This window comes from Numida meleagris, chromosome 19, assembly GCF_002078875.1.
Source record: "Numida meleagris isolate 19003 breed g44 Domestic line chromosome 19, NumMel1.0, whole genome shotgun sequence".
NCBI lineage: Eukaryota > Metazoa > Chordata > Aves > Galliformes > Numididae > Numida > Numida meleagris.
Genome location: NC_034427.1, coordinates 10,454,402 through 10,471,436, shown reverse-complemented (window position 1 = coordinate 10,471,436; position 17,035 = coordinate 10,454,402). Strand labels below are relative to the sequence as shown.

Sequence of the window (17,035 nt, the reverse complement as noted above, 5' to 3'; positions counted from 1 at the left end):
TGGTGGGGCTCTCGGGGTGCAGACAAACCTCTCTCGCGCCGTGTTTCAGGAGTAGATGGTGATGACCTCCCGGCCCCCGCCACGCACCAGCAGCACTCGGTCCAGGTGCTCTGTCAGCACCTCCAGGAACTCCATGTCTGTGCGGCCATCAAGGAGGAACGCGGGCTGGAAGCGGGGAGCCCGCAGCACCCACAGCCCCACACCACGCCTGGACGGACGTGCACCTGTGCTGCTCTGTGCAATGGGGACTGAGGCCGAGTCCATCCCCACAGGTGGCATTCCCGCTGTAGCCCTTGCTCACCTAACACTAACCTGAACCTTAATCCTAACCCCAACCACAACCCCATCAGTCTCAGCCAGGCAGGCTGCAGGGCAGGAGCTGCAGGGGGTACCCAGGCTCAGCACTGGGCCGTGCCCTGCGATGCCTGCAAGAAGCTCCGGCCCCACAGCCCCTGCGGAGGGACGCTCAGCCCACCCCCAGAGCAGCAGGAAGGATACAGTTTTCATCCCCTTTCCGGTTGCGGGGCGGCCCCGGCATGTTGAGCAGGACCAGCTTGGCGTCCTGGGACTTCTTCACAATCACCTCGTTGAGCTTCACGGCCGTGTGCATCCTCCGCACGTTGGACTGGTTCCTGGGGAGACAGCATACACGAGTGGGGGCTGGGCACAGGGATGCACACGGGCAGGGACGGGGCTGGGGCTGGGCTGCAGCACAGCAAACCTCACTGGCACCACGGCACCAGTAGCCACCAATGGGCGCACGGAGCAGCCCTCGCGCATGGGGCCCACGAGTGCCCACCCCCCACCCCCCAGCCCGAGAGCAACGCACTTACAGGTTCTCCCACTCCCTGCCGGGATCACAGCGGGGTTGGGAAAAAAAGAAAGAGAGAAGAGGTGAGTGCCAGGCGTGCACCCAGCATCCCCCAGCACCCATCCCCTGAGCCCCCCACCTCCCACCCTCCCCACTGCACAGGTGGGTGTGCAGGGACCCAGCTGCAGGCCCCTGCTCAGAGCAAGGAGGGACACGTGGGCCCGCGCCCTGTGCCCGGTGACACGGCAGCAGCACGTGGGGCCGTACGGCTTCATGTTGAAGAAGTCCTTGATGCCCTCGGGGCTGACGGGGCTCTTGCTCTTGTTCTTCTCGGCCACGGACTTCTCCTTGGTCCAGGTGAGATGCACCTTCTCAGGGGCCGACTCCGCCTCCTCGGCTGGGGACTGGGAGCTGCTGGAGAAGGTGGTGGCGTTTTTGTCGTGGATGAGCTGGACCTGCGGCAGAGCAGAGGGGCGGTGGGCAGGGGCTGGCGGCACAATGTGACCCCTTCCCTGCCCTCAAGGCAGGACACGGCACGCGCTGCCTCACCTCCTCCTCGGGCTTCTCCTCGCCGTCGCCCACCTGCTCCTCGGGGACATTCAGGCGCAGGCGTGTGTTGGCTGGGTTCTTGCGCCGGATGGAGCCGCGGGACTCGTCCGTGATGCTCTGGATCTGCACGGGATGGGGTCAGGGCACAGCGGGGCAGGATGGGGGCACACAGCAGGGCAGGGCGTGGAGCCGGATCTGTCCGGGCCGGGCTGTGCCTCACCTCCCGCTCCCGCTCGTTCTTGGTGAGGTGCATCTGCTTGAGGATCTGGGAGCGCTGCTCCATCACCAGCGTCTTCTCGTAGGTGTAGGCAGAGATGTCGCTCTCGTGCTGTGGGACGGAGGAGCAGGATAAGCTGCGGGGCCCAGCCAGCAGCACACCCCGTCCTGGCCCTGCACATCCTCGTGGTGCTGTGTCTCCATGTCTGGATCCCCTGCACGCAGCACCCCGGGGTACGGCCCCAGCCCAGCGCTCACCATCTCCACCACCTCCACCTCCGCCGTGATGCGCAGGTGGTACAGGAACGTCGTCAGGTCCTTCTTCATCTGGATGCTGTTGTCGTCCATCTGAGCCACCGTGAAGATACGCATCTTGCACTTGCGCCAGACCTGTGAGGGGGGAAGGGAGGGAGGTGTGGGCACCGCTCGCTGGGGGCAGCCCCACCCCCGGGCCCGGCCCCTGCCCGCCCCGGGGGCACAGTACCTTGTGGTGCCGCAGGAGGAAGGGCAGCAGCATGAGCATCCCTCCATCGTGCACGATCCACCAGACGTCGATGTGGCCCTCCGAGAAGCGCTCCTGGTTGCCCGGGAACATGGCCACGTTCTTGGCCACCAGCAAGGCCAGGTGCCCGGCCGTGGTCTCCCGCACCAGCTCTGGGGGGGGGAGGGCCACGTCAGCCGGCACGGCGTGCGGCGGAACCCGGCAGCACCCAGCTGGCTCACGCAGCCCTACCGATGAAGTTCCTCCAGGTCTGGTGGTCCTCCTTCTGGCGCCAGCTGCGGGGCCAGCCCACCAGCACCGTGTTGTGCTGCAGCCCGCCCAGCCCGCTGGACTGAATGAGGTGCGACATGCCGTCCCGCAGGTTGGAGGAGATCACCACCTGGCAGAAGCCCTTCACCTTCTCCGCTTCCATCAGGCGGCGGATGGACTGGCAGCGGGAGAGAGCGCGTCAGGAACCGTGCAGGGATGTGGCCCCGCACAGCACCCGCTGCAGACAGCGCCCACCGGCCCAGGGCTGCCAGCAGGTGGGTGGGGTGTGGGGAGCAGAGCCCGTGGGGCACGGGTTGTGGGGTGCAGAGCCCTGCATCAGGATGGCAGCGTGGGATGGGGATGGGGGAGGCCCGGGTGTGAACAGCACCGGCGCGTGGCTCTGCGCCGTGCCGAGCGGAGGGAGTCCCCGTGCCAGGGCTGACGGGCGGCAGAGCGGCAATTAGAGTTATTTACTCAGAGAAATTATAACATGTCTGCATGGGAGAGAAACTGTTTGCTTCTGAGGGTTTAATCTCATTAACGTGCCGCCTGGCTGGCGCGAGGTGCGAGGGGAATCTCGCTCCATCTGGGAAGGCTCCCGCTCCGCCTCCCCCTGCCTGCGCTGTGGGGGCTGCGGGGAGCACGGGGGGCTCGGCCGAGGGGCTGCCCAGCCCGGCAGCACCGCAGCCCCTTGCTGGCACCGTGCTGTGCCGTGCAGCACCAGCCGGGAACCAGGCCCATGCTCTGCTGGTACCCGGCGTCCCTGGTGCTCCGGGGAGCAGAGCGGGGGTCCCGCAGGTCCCACTGCCCGCACTGTGCAGCGTGCTCCCTCCCAGCAGCCCCGCAGCAGGGCAGGACGCGCCGTGGGGCACAGCAGCTGGTGCTGGGGCGCGGAGCTCGGCACAGGCGGCGGCGAGGGGAGGGCCTGGGAAGCTCTCACCTCCTCGGCTCTCTGCGCCTGCGGGTGGTTGTCCAGGAAGGTCCCTTCCAACACAGAGGCCACAATGGTGAGGCCCTTGCCTGCTTTGAGCTGTGAAGTGAACGACAGGAGCTGTGGGTGCACCACGTTCTGCTCCTGATCCACACGGACCAGAACCAGCAGCTGGGGCCTGGAAGGAAGGTCCTGCAGTCAGCGCCCGCCGCCCTGATGGCGCCCGCTCCCCCCCGCCCGCGGCCTCACCTCCAGTTCTTGGTGTGGGGGGGGCCCTCCTCCAGCCGCAGCAGCGCGTAGCGGGCGGCGCTCAGCGACAGCCCCCGGATCCCGTCACCCCACTCCTTCTCTGCCCTGCGGCACACGGCAGCGCTCAGGGCACGGCCACGGCTCCGGCCGCTGGGAGCCCCCGTGATGGAGCGTGGCCACGGGCCCCCAGCACCCACAGCACCGCGGGGACGTGGGGACCCACGGCCCTGCAGCCCCGCGCCGGGCCCTTACCCGCGGTATTCGATGTACTTGTAGATGAGGCCGGCGATCAGCATGGCGACCAGCGCGTAGTACCAGGAGCAGATGAACATCAGCGCCAGGCACAGGCTCATGCCCAGGAAGGAGAGGGTCCTGCACAGGGCACCGCGTCAGCGCCCCGCAGCCCCGCAGCCCCCGGCCCTGCACCGCCCGCTGCTCACCAGTGGTAGTAGCGGAAGCGGGGCCGCCAGTTGGGCGTCCGCAGCAGCGTCTGCACGGCACAGGCCAGGTTGACGAACATGTAGCACATGAGGAAGAACCTGCAGGGCAGAGCAGCTGAGCACGGGGCACAGCCCAGCCCCACTGCTTCATCCCCGTGGGTCCCAGGGCCCTGCGAGCAGCCAGCACCCAGTGTGGCACGGCACAGCCCAGGCCCAGTGGGGAGCGACGTGGGGCACAGGGGCAGTGGGAGGCCCCGAACCCCCAGGGGCACCCGCCCAGCTACCACCGCGCTGAAGATGATGCCTACATGGAGAGGATGGGAGCCACCTCGTCCAGGGACGCGATCAGGATCCCAATCTCACAGATGCAGGCGGTGAGCAGCAGAGCCCAGGTGGGCTCCCCGTTGGCCTTGCCATGGCCGAAGACCTGGGGCGGGGGAGGAGAATGGTGTTAGGGACCCGGCAGCAGCTCCATGCGCTCCACGCTGCCGGCCTGGCCCCGGGCCTGGAGGTGGGGGCAAACACAGCCCAGCTGCTGCAATCACGGCCGTGGTGCTGGGGAGCGGCCACCAGAGCCCCCTGCCCTGGCCACGTTGGCACACAGCCCCCATCTCCCAGGGGGTGCCCAGGGGCAGGGTCTGGGCGCGGGGTGGGGGCTGCGTGTCCGGGAGCATCGCAGGGCACAGGCTGCGGTCCTCGTGCAAGCGCTCTGAATGTGGCTGGCAGGGCAGAGGCGCACAGTTAAAATTAGCCTGCACTTCCCCGGGGGGAGCTGTCGGTTCGGATTTGGAGAGACGCAGTTGTGAGAACGCGTCTTCGGAGAGCAGATAAAACATTAAGCAGCAGCAGCGGGGGGGAGGGGGATCCTGACCTTTCCCGACACTCTCCTCCCACCAACAGATGGGTCGCGGTTGAAACCACCCCAACCCCGGTGCCCACGAGATGGGGGGCAGCCGGCCTGCCCCATGGCTTTGGGGGGCACTGTGGGGACTGGGGGCCGCTCACCCTGAGGAAGGGCACGATGCCGTCCCTGGAGATGGCTTGCAGGAGGCGCGGGGCACCGGTGAGGCTCTGCAGCCCGGCCCCGCACGTGGAGAAGAAGGAGCCGATAACGATGACCCACGGGGACGGCCAGGCCAGGGTGCCCACCACCAGGTTCCCGTTGACAGCTTCACCAAACCTGCAGGGCACCCGTATCAGCCACGGCCATGGGCAGCAGGCATCCAGCCCGGCCCTTTCCTGTACCGCGTGGGGAGCAGGGGGATGTGGTACAGGGGCTTCCCACCCCCTCTGACAGGAGTGGGGCAATGAAGGCCGCGTGTGGCTCGGATCCAGTTTGTGTTGGTGCTGGCGACCCAGAAGTGTCACTGCCGTGCAGCGAGCTGGGCTGCCCTACATACGCGGCGCTGCCTGTTGACAAACAAGCGCTGCGCGCAGCCCGAGCCGCAGGGACCAGCAGTGGGGGAGCAGCACAGCACGGGGGGAAGGGGCACCCACAAGCCCCCAGAGACTGTTGCGAGCTCTGCATCTGCCCTGGTGCACGGCTGGGCGTCCTCCCTGCGGCACGCTGTCCCCACCAGACCCAGAATGCCACCGTGTCACCCCAAGGGTTCCAGCTGCAGCATCCTGCTGCGCTCCCCGCAGCTGCCCCTGTCCCCAGCCCTTCCCGCAGCCCGGCTTGCCCCACGCCTGCCCCACGCGGCCCGGTGGCACTCACTTGTCACGCAGAACAACGCCCTCGATGCATGCCCCGAAGAGCACGACGGAGCTGATGTCTGTGGGGCGGTCAAGGACAGCCTGCGAGGTGCAGAGCCCCCACACCACCCCGCCCAGCGCTGGAACCCGTCTGTCCCACCAGACCCCAAGCTGACCTCACCCCACCCTGCCGCCGTCCTCGCCCTATCACCCAACCGAGCCCTGAAGGATACAGACTGCAGAGGTGGTGGCGATGGCCAGGATGGTGCCCGTGGGGATGGACTTCTGAGCATCCCGCAGGTCCCCAGAGCGGTTGGAGCCAGCCATGATGCCTGGGGACAGAGGGCCGTGCTGTGGTGGCAGAGCCACGTCCCTGCTGGTAGGATGGCTCCGGCTTGGCGGTGCCGGGACCCGGACAGGCACAGGGCCCCTCGCCCACCTCACGTCCCGCCAGCACTTTGCCACCTGACTCACAGGCTGAGGTCACCAAAGGCTTAGGTACAAAACCTCCTGTGTGACTTGTTTCATCGGCCCTTAGTTAACTCTAGCAGGGAAGTGAATGGCAGTGGCTGCAGGGTCCGGTTGTGGCTGGGACAAGACACGGTCTTTTCTGACCTTAATGACTCTGACCCTTATGGTGCCGTGGATCCGGCACAGCCCTGGGATGCATCCCCACGAGCCTGGCTGCCACGTGCACAGCAGGTCCCGCAGCGGGGACGCAGCTACCTGTGGCTCAGCCTACATTACTGATGTGACACAAATCCATGCACAATCACACCATGCCGTAAACAAGCGCCAGGCGGGAGGGTACCAGGGGCAGCACATGGAGAGCACCGGGGTGTACCTGGGGGCCATCAGCCCCAGGACCCAGCACCAGCAGACCCTGCAGTGAGCACTGGGCCAAGACAGCCCACGGGGGTCCCACTGGGTTCCGGCTGAGCTCCCGCATCCCACAGGGGTCCCACCAGGCTCCGCAGCGGGACTGGGGCAGGGGAGGGCTCCTCCTCCCCCGGGAGCTATAAATACCGGCGCCGCGGGCACGTCAGCGCGCAGCGAGGCACCGGAGCTGCGTGGGAGGACGGGCTGTGATCCACCCCCGCGCCAGCACTGGGCCCGGCGGCAGCGCACGTGGGCTCCGTGGGAGAGGCACAGTGACACGTGCGAGCGGGGACCGGCGGCACCAACCTGTGACCGAGGGGAAATAGATGCCCACGAGCAGCGTGAAGTAGGAGGTCATGTCGCTAAAGACATAGGGCTGGTCCATGTCCACCGGGGTGTCCGGGGGGCTGACGGAGGGCAGCCCCCGCTTCTCCACGATCACGCCTTTGGTCAGGTAGGAGCTCCAGAGGTTCTCTGCGAGGAGGCACAAGCCACTGTGAGGACGTGTCCGCAGCGCTGCCTGCGCCCACAGCCACCTCCTTGAGCCCTGCGCCCAGAAGGGACAGAGCACGGAGGTGCCCGGCACCATCCCATCCCCGCCACGCCACGCAGCCACGGGGCCACTGGTGTCCGGAGGGTGGTGGGCAACCCCAGCCCCTGGCTGACTTAAGAAACACAGGGGCCCCAAGGGTGGGTGGGCGACCAGAGCAGGTGTGTCCCGCTGCTGGCACTGTCCCTGTAAGATACTGGAGCAGCTGACGTGGGATTCCTGGAGCAAATAATTAAGAGGGTAATATAATTAATACCGATCAACACAGGTTTAAGGAAAGTGGATCGTGTCAAAGTAACTTGATAATGTTTTTGATGGGATTATAAGCGTGGGGCTGATGTAACAGGCTTAATGTCCCTGTGTGTGCTGCCTTGGTCACAGATTGCTGCGAGAAACTGGAGCAGCAGAAAGCAGCCAGCAGTGCTGGGCAGGGGCTGGCAGCATCACCACAGCATCACACCGGGGCTGCCACCCAGCGCTGCACTCCTTCCCTGCGACCCCCAGACATGCCTGGGTGACAGCTGGGGCTGGCAGCCCCTGCTGAGGAACAGCCCTTCCTGCTGCCACTGCAGCCCGTCCTGCTGGGAAAGGCACAATGTGCACGGACAGAGCTGGAGCCCGGGGTGCAGCCTGCCCCTGCCCTGCCCCTGTGGCACAGAAAGCCCCCAGCAGCCCCCAGCAAACTCGCTGCATTCCCTCGATCCCTTGGCCTGGCAGCTGCAGTCCCAAGAGCTGTAACCCTGAGCACCGGGCACACCCTGTGCGTGGCACGGAGCATCATCCTCCAGCACCCAGCTGAGGAGCGTGAGCACCTGGGACACGCACCAGCAGCTCCAGAAAGCAGGTCAGCAGCGGCTTCTCCCCATGCTGCCGAGGTGCTCTGTGCCCTGGCTGCCCTCCAGGCCTGGCTGCAGAGCAGCTCCTGCTCCAGCGCCTGTGCTCCAGCAGCAGCAGCACAGTACCCCCGGGGGGCGATTACTCCTCACTAAACCTCTGATCGATATCTGGCCTTCCAATGGCCGAGAGGAAACAAAGGGAGGATTTATTCCTCCCCAGCCTTTGAGCATCACTCAGAGCTGTCGGGCTCGCACCAGCCGTGCTCGGGTGGCCACGGCACCAGCTGAGTCCTGCATTGCAGCCATTCCTGCTGCCCGGTGCACCCGAGGGCAGAGCAGCCCCAGGCTCCACCAGCTCCCCATCACCGCTAGACCAGGACTGGCTTTCTGCTCCATGGAGCTGCCTGCACACCAACCCTCTGCCAGCCCCATGGGGAGCTGCCATGGCCCTGCTCATGCCTCCGTCCCCGCCGTGCACCCACCTTGGATGAGGCCGCTGGCAGCGCCGGGGATGCCCTCGATCTCGGTCACATTGTTCATGGTGAAATACTCATCACAGGTGGCGTTGAGGAAGCGGGAGGTGCAGAAGAGCTCCCAGAGCTTGGAGCCCACCGTTTCATTGCCCTCCACCACCACCTTGGTGCAGAGGTCAAAGCCATGCCGTGAGAGGGTCCTGTTGCCCAGCAGGCAGATCCTGGCAGGGGGAGACAGGCACTCAGCAGCACGTCCCCAGCCCGACCCCCATCCCATGGCTCATCCCATACTCACGGGAAGCTCGGCGGGTCGAAGGCCGACTTGATGACACCGGCGTAGATGGCGAGGATGGAGAGGATGACGCAGCCCAGGAAGACCAGGGCAAACTTATTGACGTACTTGACCCCCACGAACACCACGGTAGCCATGCAGGTCAGCACGCAGGTGCCGTAGACGCGCATGTTGTTGAGCATCGCGGCCGCCTCCCCGCTGGCATCCTCCGCCTTGAAGATGGCCATGGCTGGGAAGATGTAGGCCTGGAGGAAAGACGTGCAATCACTGCACGGCAAAGGCAGCACGCCTGGTCCCTGCCACCCCAGCAGCATCCGTAGGGGAGGGCAGAGCTGCCAGGCCGGGACACAAAACCTCAGCACCACACGGGCAGGGCCACGGCACTCACCAGCAGGATCTCGATGGTGCCCAGGATGTACATGGCACCAGCAAAGGTGGTGCCCAGGTAGAAGCAGAGCCCCACAGCCCCACCAAACTCAGGGCCCAGGGAGCGCGAGATCATGTAGTAGGAGCCGCCCGCTGTTGGAGAGAGCAAAGGTTGGTCCCAGGCAGCCCCCAGTAGGCACCCCCACTCCTCCCAGTGCCCTGGATGGGGCCAGGACCCCCAGCACCCTACCCCAGCCGGCAGCAGCTCGGCCACCCCAAGCCTCACACAGCTGAGCTGGCAGAGCCGTTCCCAGGAGCCGGGCAGCTGAGCATGATGGCTACAGGGACACCTGTCCCCTGCGAAGCCACACAGGCACTGCAGCCCCAGGGACATGGGCCGTGCCCTGCTCCTTCCTCCCAGAGGAGCCCTTAGAGCCAGGCGGCAGCGATCGATGGCCCTGTGGCCGGCGGCAGGATGATAAATAGCATTAATTACACCCTGCGCTGGGCTGCCAGCGCTGTGCCAAGCCCCGGGAGCAGCGGGGAAAGGCACCGCTCCCGGCTCTGTGGAGCTGAACAGATGCACAGGGGGCAGGCCCGGGCACCGCAGTGCTCAGCCCCCAGCAGCAGGCTCTTGCACCCCGGCACCCATCCTCCCCCTGCTCCTCGCCCAGCTCTGCTCAGGGAAGCGGCTCCCCCGCGGCCGCCCCAGTCTGGCAGGAGGAGCTGTGTCTGACGGCTCCCGCTGCCATCTGCACCTCACAGCTCTGGGGACAGGGTGGAGGCTCCAGCTCCGTGCTCACCCCCAGGGAACCCGCTCAGGGCTGGTGGCAGAGGGCCGGGACGTGGCTGGCAGCAATGGCTGCCATCCCATGCACAGCATTGGGCAGTTCTGATGCCTGGCACAGCACTTCTGGGGCACAGGACCCGGCAGAAGCCCACCCCTGAGGGAGCCAGCACCCCTTGCCCCAAGTACACGCAGGCACAGCCTCGGCTCTACCTGGTACCACGCCGTTGGTGGCAATTGCACTCATGGAAATAGCTGTCAGCATCGTCTGCAGGAGGAAACACAGTGTCAGCATTGGGCAGAGCCCCCTCCCAGCTCAGGCAGGGAACAGGAGAGGGATGGGAGAGCAGAGGTCATGGGGCAGCACTGGGACTTGCCGCAGGGTTGGGACAGGCAGGCTGGGATGTGGCGCTGGGCTGGGACACAGCAATGCTGCCTGCGGGGCTGAGCAGCTCAGAGGGGACATGGGGTCTCTGCCCACCCACATCCCTCCCACCCAGCACACGCTGCAGGGCACGGTCTCAGCGGGGAGGACGGCTCCCAGGCACAGGGGTCTCAGGCAGTGGGCACCACTACCACATCCCACCCACAACCAGGTGCAATCTGGGTCACAGTTTGAACACTGTTCCACTCCCAGTTCCTCCGGGAAGCTGGGTGGTTTCTCCTTGCTAAGTGGAGCAGGAGCACCTGAGCTTGCTGAGCAGCAGTGAGCACTGGCACAAGGCGCAGAGCCCGGTTGGGGGGGGGCAGACACTCCTGGCTCAGCGGGAGCCCCCAGAACGAGGCTGAGGGGCGGGGGCCGGGGGCACTCACACAGGAGCAGCAAAGGAAGACCATGCAGAAAGATTCCATGATGCCAGCGATCCCCACCACCCAGGTGAGGCGCAGGAACAGGATGACCCCAAAGATGTTCTGCAGGCAGGGCAGGTAGACGCCCATGAAGGTGCCCATCCGTGGAGCCTGTGGAGAAAGCGGGGAACCGTCAGAGCTCAGCGTGCATCTCTCGCTTGTACACACTGCTGCTGGCCAGAGGGACGGGGGCAGCTTGGCCACGTGCACCCTGCAGCCGGGTGAGAGCAGGCAGGAAGCCAGTGGTCCCAGTGCTGCACAGCCCCTCATGGGGACTGGAGCAGAGAGGGACTTCAGGGCAGCAGTGCCAGCAGGGGCCGAGGGACCTGGTGCCCTGAGACAGGCCACAGCCCGGACTGAAGGGGATGAGAGAAAGGAGCAGTGACTGCCCCGCACCCCTCACCTGCACTGGCTTCTTCTTGCCCCCATCATTGTTCTCAGCCTCCTCGTGCTCCCGGCTGCCCTGCGGCAGGTTGGTGTAGTTGGCCAGCCCGCTCAGCAGGGATGAGACCATCGGGCTGGTGTCCATCTCCTCCTGCAGAGAGCAGCACCAGAGAGCTGAGGTCCCGCACCACCCCTGCCCGGCACCCAGACCACAGCACAGCACTGTTCACACCAGGACAGCCACCGTGGCATGGTTTCTCCTGAGGGCTGTGTGCTCCTGGTCCGTGGCCACTGCTGGCCCTGCAGTGGGAGATCCTGCATGGGCTCTGCAGCGTCCCTGTGCCCACGGCCCCCTCCCCAGGTCCCACTCGGCCCTGCCCTGGCCGCCTACATGCCCTACCTCGAAGAGGGCCATGTTCTTGCCATCGTACTCTTTTCCCTTCTCCAGGTCCGTGCTGTTGATGAAGGGACTGCTCTCCTTGGGATTGCCATCGCCTGCAGGATAGGATGGGGGTGGTGAGCTGCTGGCCCCCAGCCCTGCACGGTCCCCAGAGCAGCCACCCCCCCCAGAGCCGCATGGCACTGACCGTCTGGGCTCACCGGAGCGCATCCGCAGTGCCAGCACCAGGCAGAGTGACTGATGTGGATCCAGGGGGAACCAGGCTACCTGGCATCCCACAGCAACTCACGGCGCTGATCCCCGATACTCCCCACGGGGGGGGGACATGCCCGGCACTGAGGGCTGCCCTGCAGCACTGCCCGGAGCCTGCAGAGCCCGCTGCTCTGCCGGGAAGGGGCTGCAGCGCTGCGTAATGACCTCGCTAAGAAGACGCCCAGAGTCGGGCTTAATAGCAAAGAAAGCAGCAGAGAGCTGCAGAGCAGCAGAAATAAATCAGGCTGGAAATAAAGCGGCAGCTAGCATGGATGCCATTTGAGTGGCGCATTTCTCAGCACCGAGGAAGAGCCACCGAACGGTGAAGGGAGAGGCCGGGCTGGGTGGGCAGCATGTGGGGCCGGGAAATGCCCACAAACCAAACGGAGCAGAGCACGGTGTGAGTGCACCCATGCAGCACAGGGAGCAGGGTAGCACAGCGGCAGGGCCAGGCAGGCTCTGTGCACGGAGCACCCCAGAGCTGCTCTGCGCCCACAGGAGCTGTGCTCTCCTCTAGCACTGAACACAGAGCCCGGAAGGGCCCAGGGCAGCCATGAGCCGGGGCGATGCAGCCCCCCCCATGGCAGCAGCAGCCTGGGACAGACCCGGTGTGTGGGGAGCAGAGCTCTGCTTTGAAGGCTGTCTGCCTCCCGACAGGTGACTCATTTTTGGGTTCGGCGGAGCAAGTTCGCCTGCGTGCAGCCATGATTCACCACCTGCAGCCGCTCCTGGCTGCCTGGGGGGCGAAACCCCCGACACCACGGGTGATGCTGACCCACACGCTCCCTCTGCTCCCCCGCACACAGCTGACAGCGGGGCCGGAGCTGCGGTCCCCCTGGTGCTAAGCCACAGAGTGCAGCCCCTGCCCGCTGCCCAGGCACTGCTCACGGGGCCATCAGTGCAGGACAGTGCTCCTGCCCGGCCGGTTTTGCCAAAAGCATCGTGTAAAGTGCACGTTACATAAGAGCCGCGTGCACACGCAGACACCCGACCGGCTCCCGCCACCTCAATCCACAGCACAGGCCCTGGGGAGCATGGAAATGCTATAAACATGATGCAAACAGGGACACCTCTGCCAGCACTGGGACCCCAACCCCAGAACGGGCCCATGGTGGTGAGGGGCCGGGGGCTGCCCAAGCTCTGCTCTCCAGAGCGCACGCAGCTTCACTGCGTGGAGACACGTGGGGGACATGCAGAGGGACACGAGGGGACACACGGGTGCACCGTGGTGGGGGTGGGCAGCCCGGAGGGGCCTCAGGACCCCCATGGTGTGAGCAGAGCCGCGGGGCCTCGCCTCACCGCCTGGTACCCGGTCGACGACATCACCACGCTGGTTTCCATGGTAACAGCGAGCCACGGCTGCCTCTGCTCCCGCTCTTATGTAACAGCACAGCCGGACAGACGCCGGACCCCACGGCACCGCACGGCACCGCACAGCGCCCCGGCACCGCGCCCCGCACCACCAGCATCCTGCGGGCACACACCCAGGCCCCGTGACCCCACATCGCCATGGCCCCACAGGACCAACGCCGCCCGGCTCCCGGTGATGGAGCACAGCCGCACCACGGGGCATCCGCACTGCCCCACTGCCCTGACCTGCCAGCACCACCACTGCACCCCAAAACCACGCCGATGATCCCCTCCACCCCGCAGCCCCCTCCCAGAACGCTGGCAGCACCAGGGCAGGGCCCTGAGCTCAGGCTCCGTGGTTCAGGCTCCTGCTGCCCCACACAGCCCAGTGCCCCCATTGTGGGCAATGCCCCACAGCCTCACAGCCCAGAGCTGCACCCCACAGCACCACAGGGGCCCCGTGCTGGCCGCAGCCTGGCCGCCAGGAGCCCCTCACCTGGTGGTGCCAACCAGCAGGACAGACACCGGGAGAGGCCCCAGGGTGGCGGGAGGTGGGGGCACAGGGACGCTCAGCTTGCTGTCCCCAGGGCACAGCCCACGCCTCCTCCCTGTCTCTGCAGGCTGGAAGGAGTTAAGTGCCACAGCTGCGGGGTCCCAGGTGACGGCTGTGCTCCCCGCTCCTGCCGGAGACCATTTTGCCGCAGAGGGGCTGGTGCAGCCTCTCCCCGGCAGCTGTCAGAGGATTTGTGGTCCGCACAGAGCCAGGCAGGGGCACAGCAGCCCATCCTGGGCAGGGCTGCCCCATACCCCATCTCCACCACCGCAGCCGGACCCTGCCCGAGGCACCGAGTGTGGCACCTCCCGGACACCACAGGCTGCCAGGTGACCCTGATGCCCATGGGCCCGACACTGCCCCATCATCCCAGCACTGCCCAGGGCCACGCAGCGGCGGAGCAGAGCCGAGCCGTGCCAGGCTTCGATCCCGGCGCCGAGCTGCCCCCCTCCCCAGGGATCACTCAACATGAATCGGCCTTTTAATTTGCTGCGGCGGCTGGAAGGGCTCGCGGCTGGGTTGCTGGCAGGGAACCACGGCCCCGGCGTGGCGACCACGTAATGCTGCTCGCGGCAGGGCTTACCGCCGGCCCTGCGTGCTGGGAACATCCCAGTGCCCAACCCACTCCCTGCTGGGGACCCAGAGCTGTGGGACCGTCCCTGAGCGCCCACGGCCATCCCACGGGGCAGGGCTGCGGCGCCCACCATGATGTGATCTCCTCGTGGCTTTTTATTCAGCCCTCGATTGTGTTGGGAAGCATCACATCCCTTATCCCAAATCCTCCCTAATCGTTTTACACGGCGCAGGGACTGAGCACTAACGAGGGGTGGGAGTGGGGGGGGGGGGGCAGGCAGCCAAACAGTGAGGGCTAATTTAGAAGAGCTGCTGCCAGGGCTGCAGCCAGCCTGTCCCCCTGCGGCATCCCGCCAGCACGGCCAGCCCTGGGGCTGGGGGCTGCAGCCTCCAGACAGGTGGGAGCAGCAGGCAAGAGGGGGATGCTGAAGGGGCAGCCCCAGCCCCATGCCACCACCTGCACCTGAGTTTGTGCCACTGCGGTAAGCCGCACCACAGGGCCCAGCTGGATGCGGCCCCCACCCCAGCCCAGGTCCAGCTGGCGTCCCCTCCTGCACTGCCCCTCTGCAGGGCTGGCACCGCACGTCCCCTACCCCTGGTTTGGCACCGGACAGTGCCACTGGGATCTATGCCTGCAAGAGGCACTTCCAGCCCTGCATCAGCACAGTGCCGGCCAAGTCACAGCCCCCAGCCCCAAGAGCAGGGCAGGAGGAGCAGGGCGATGCCTGCCTGCTTTGCGCAAGCTGCCCGGGCCATGGGGCTGTGCTGGAGCTCCTCCCCAGGAGCACAGGGCACCTTGACTTTTGCCAGAGAGTTCGCTGGCACCGGCTGGCAGCAGCCTGCTCCAGCTCCCTGGGACTCTGCCCAGGGCTGTCTGCAAGGAGCAGCCCCCGGGTCACGCCAGCATTTCTGTGCATCCCTGTGGGCCGGCAAGCACATGGGCAAGCACGTGTCCCCCAGCTGATGGCCCCAGCTGCTGCCATGTCGCAGGAGCTCCTGCCCGGGGGCGGCCACCGCGCTGTTCTGTCCCCCTCCGGCCATCCAGGGCACTCGGCCGTGCATGCACTGACCCGCAGCCCTGGGGTGCTGCAAGGCCCTGCAGTGCCGGGATCGCTGCAGCACAGGAGGGGTGCGGTGCCCACCCCCCCACCCCAGAGACACTGCCCCTGCAGCCGGCCAGCACGCCGAGCGGCTGTTTGGGGTGGATTCTTTCACTGCCTGACCCAAATTAGACCAACTGCTACTTCAGACCTATCCTCTTCCTTCCTAAACCCAGGATTATCCTCTCTTTGATCAGCCGGCCCTGCAGGCTCAGGATTTCCAGCACAGGCGCTTTGGCTGGCTGCATTTAAACAGCTTCCCAGATTCTCCCGTAGCTTGAGCCCTGCCATGGGAATGGCCGCAGAACGATGCTACAGCCAAGCTCCCTGCCCTGACTCTCCTCTCCTTGGACAGCCAGGTGCCTCCAGCCTGGAGAACAGGCACCTGCGGCTGGGCTGCATCTGACATCCCCATGCCCGGAGCAGAGCGGTGCACACAGCCAGCCCTATGTCACACTGCAGCCCTGCCTGCTGCCCCGCTCCTGTCCCCTCCCCAGGGCTGCTCCTGGCCCCGCTCTCACTGGGCTGTCAGCGCTGGATCCTGTCCAGCCCTTGTCACCAAGCGCTCTCTCAGGTCGCCCAGAATAGGGACCTGCAGAGGGGCTGCTGCCTGGCCTTTGGGACACAAACGGCACATGTGGGGGACCAGGGCTTCTCCAGCAGCTCCTCTGCTGGTCTCAGCAGTCACCATGGGGTCTGAAAGAGCTGGAGGTGTCTCTGATGGCACGCGTCAGCTCTGCCACCCTGGGCTGGGACATCACCATCCCCAGACAGACCCGGGCAGGGAGTGCTGCGGGGCCCCCGGCAGGGTGCAGGAGAAGCACAGCCCCCGCAGCAGCCACCACAGTCCTCCGCCCCCACCACCCCCGGTACAGGTGCGGGGGGGGAGGGCCCTGCAGTGCCTCTTCCCTGCACCCTCCTCTGCTCTCCAGCCCCACGGAACCACACGCCTCCTCCAGCCCCGCATCCGCAGCCCCACAAGCACCACCTAGCTCGGCTCGGCTCCAGGGACAGTTTGCGTGGCCCATCTGTAGCGGCACCGCATCCAACCTCACCGCCAGACCCCAGAAACGCAGCCTGCGAGCAGCAGGGCAGACACACCTGCATCCATGCAGCCCAGCACTGCCACAATGGAGACGCAATGAACAACACGGCCCCTGCTGCTGCATAGGGCAAAGGGTCAGAGCCAGGGAAGGGTTTGGCCGGTGGGACAGCGCAGCTCCACCTGGCCAGGCAAGGTGACCCCGAAAACTCCTGCCAGCCCTGACCTTGAGTGCAGCCATGAATAAACAAGCAGATATCAAGAGTCAGGCTGTGGAGCACATACCGAAAGCGTTGTGTGTGGCAATGCCCGGAGCCCTGCTGCAGGCAGCCAGGAACTCACACTGCAACTGTCAGCCCAGCTGCCCCCTCGAGGCCCTCCTGGCCGGGGCTTTCGGCAGACCCTGTGAGGGGACCTGGAGGGAATGGGGGCGGTCAAAGAGGCACTGCAGGGCCCCCCCGTGCACACGGTTGCATTCTCCTGGCCCTTTCCCGTGCCTGCCAGCAACACCCGTGAAGGAGGATGCTGCATTCGCCCTGCCGCCGGGGGCTGCACCCGTGCAGCTCGGCTTTGCCGGTTGCCGGGGAGCTCGGGGGCCAGGGCTCTGCTTAGCGCAGCGAACGCCGTGGCCCGGCGTCCCCAGCGCCCCCCGGGGGCTGCAGCCCCGGCCCCTCGCCGCGGCGGCCCTGGCGGCTGCAGTGCGCACG

The 17,035-nt window shown here is 66.3% G+C and overlaps 1 protein-coding gene across 3 annotated transcripts in view; it reads right to left on the bottom strand.

Moving 5' to 3' along the window:
* The window catches only part of SLC12A5 (solute carrier family 12 member 5), an 18,075-nt gene continuing 1,040 nt past the window's right edge, over positions 1 to 17,035 (bottom strand). The window contains exons 2-26 of one of the 3 annotated variants that reach the window (XM_021416485.1): positions 11,459 to 11,553; positions 11,078 to 11,209; positions 10,639 to 10,785; positions 10,039 to 10,093; positions 9,061 to 9,191; positions 8,676 to 8,917; positions 8,390 to 8,601; positions 6,828 to 6,995; positions 5,876 to 5,974; positions 5,665 to 5,722; positions 4,953 to 5,127; positions 4,256 to 4,374; positions 3,948 to 4,046; positions 3,760 to 3,879; positions 3,508 to 3,612; positions 3,268 to 3,436; positions 2,310 to 2,505; positions 2,061 to 2,230; positions 1,835 to 1,966; positions 1,581 to 1,688; positions 1,361 to 1,483; positions 1,079 to 1,266; positions 834 to 848; positions 499 to 632; positions 1 to 137 (exon numbers count right to left, since the gene is read on the bottom strand). In XM_021416485.1, the coding sequence (XP_021272160.1) occupies positions 46 to 137; positions 499 to 632; positions 834 to 848; positions 1,079 to 1,266; positions 1,361 to 1,483; positions 1,581 to 1,688; positions 1,835 to 1,966; positions 2,061 to 2,230; positions 2,310 to 2,505; positions 3,268 to 3,436; positions 3,508 to 3,612; positions 3,760 to 3,879; positions 3,948 to 4,046; positions 4,256 to 4,374; positions 4,953 to 5,127; positions 5,665 to 5,722; positions 5,876 to 5,974; positions 6,828 to 6,995; positions 8,390 to 8,601; positions 8,676 to 8,917; positions 9,061 to 9,191; positions 10,039 to 10,093; positions 10,639 to 10,785; positions 11,078 to 11,209; positions 11,459 to 11,553 (3,284 nt within the window). In that variant the 3' untranslated portion in view covers positions 1 to 45. Of the gene's footprint in view, positions 138 to 498; positions 633 to 833; positions 1,267 to 1,360; positions 1,484 to 1,580; positions 1,689 to 1,834; positions 1,967 to 2,060; positions 2,231 to 2,309; positions 2,506 to 3,267; positions 3,437 to 3,507; positions 3,613 to 3,759; positions 3,880 to 3,947; positions 4,047 to 4,255; positions 4,375 to 4,952; positions 5,128 to 5,664; positions 5,723 to 5,875; positions 5,975 to 6,827; positions 6,996 to 8,389; positions 8,602 to 8,675; positions 8,918 to 9,060; positions 9,192 to 10,038; positions 10,094 to 10,638; positions 10,786 to 11,077; positions 11,210 to 11,458; positions 11,554 to 11,645; positions 11,755 to 17,035 lie in introns of those variants that run through there. The other 2 variants (XM_021416486.1, XM_021416487.1) reach the window with 2 other exon arrangements.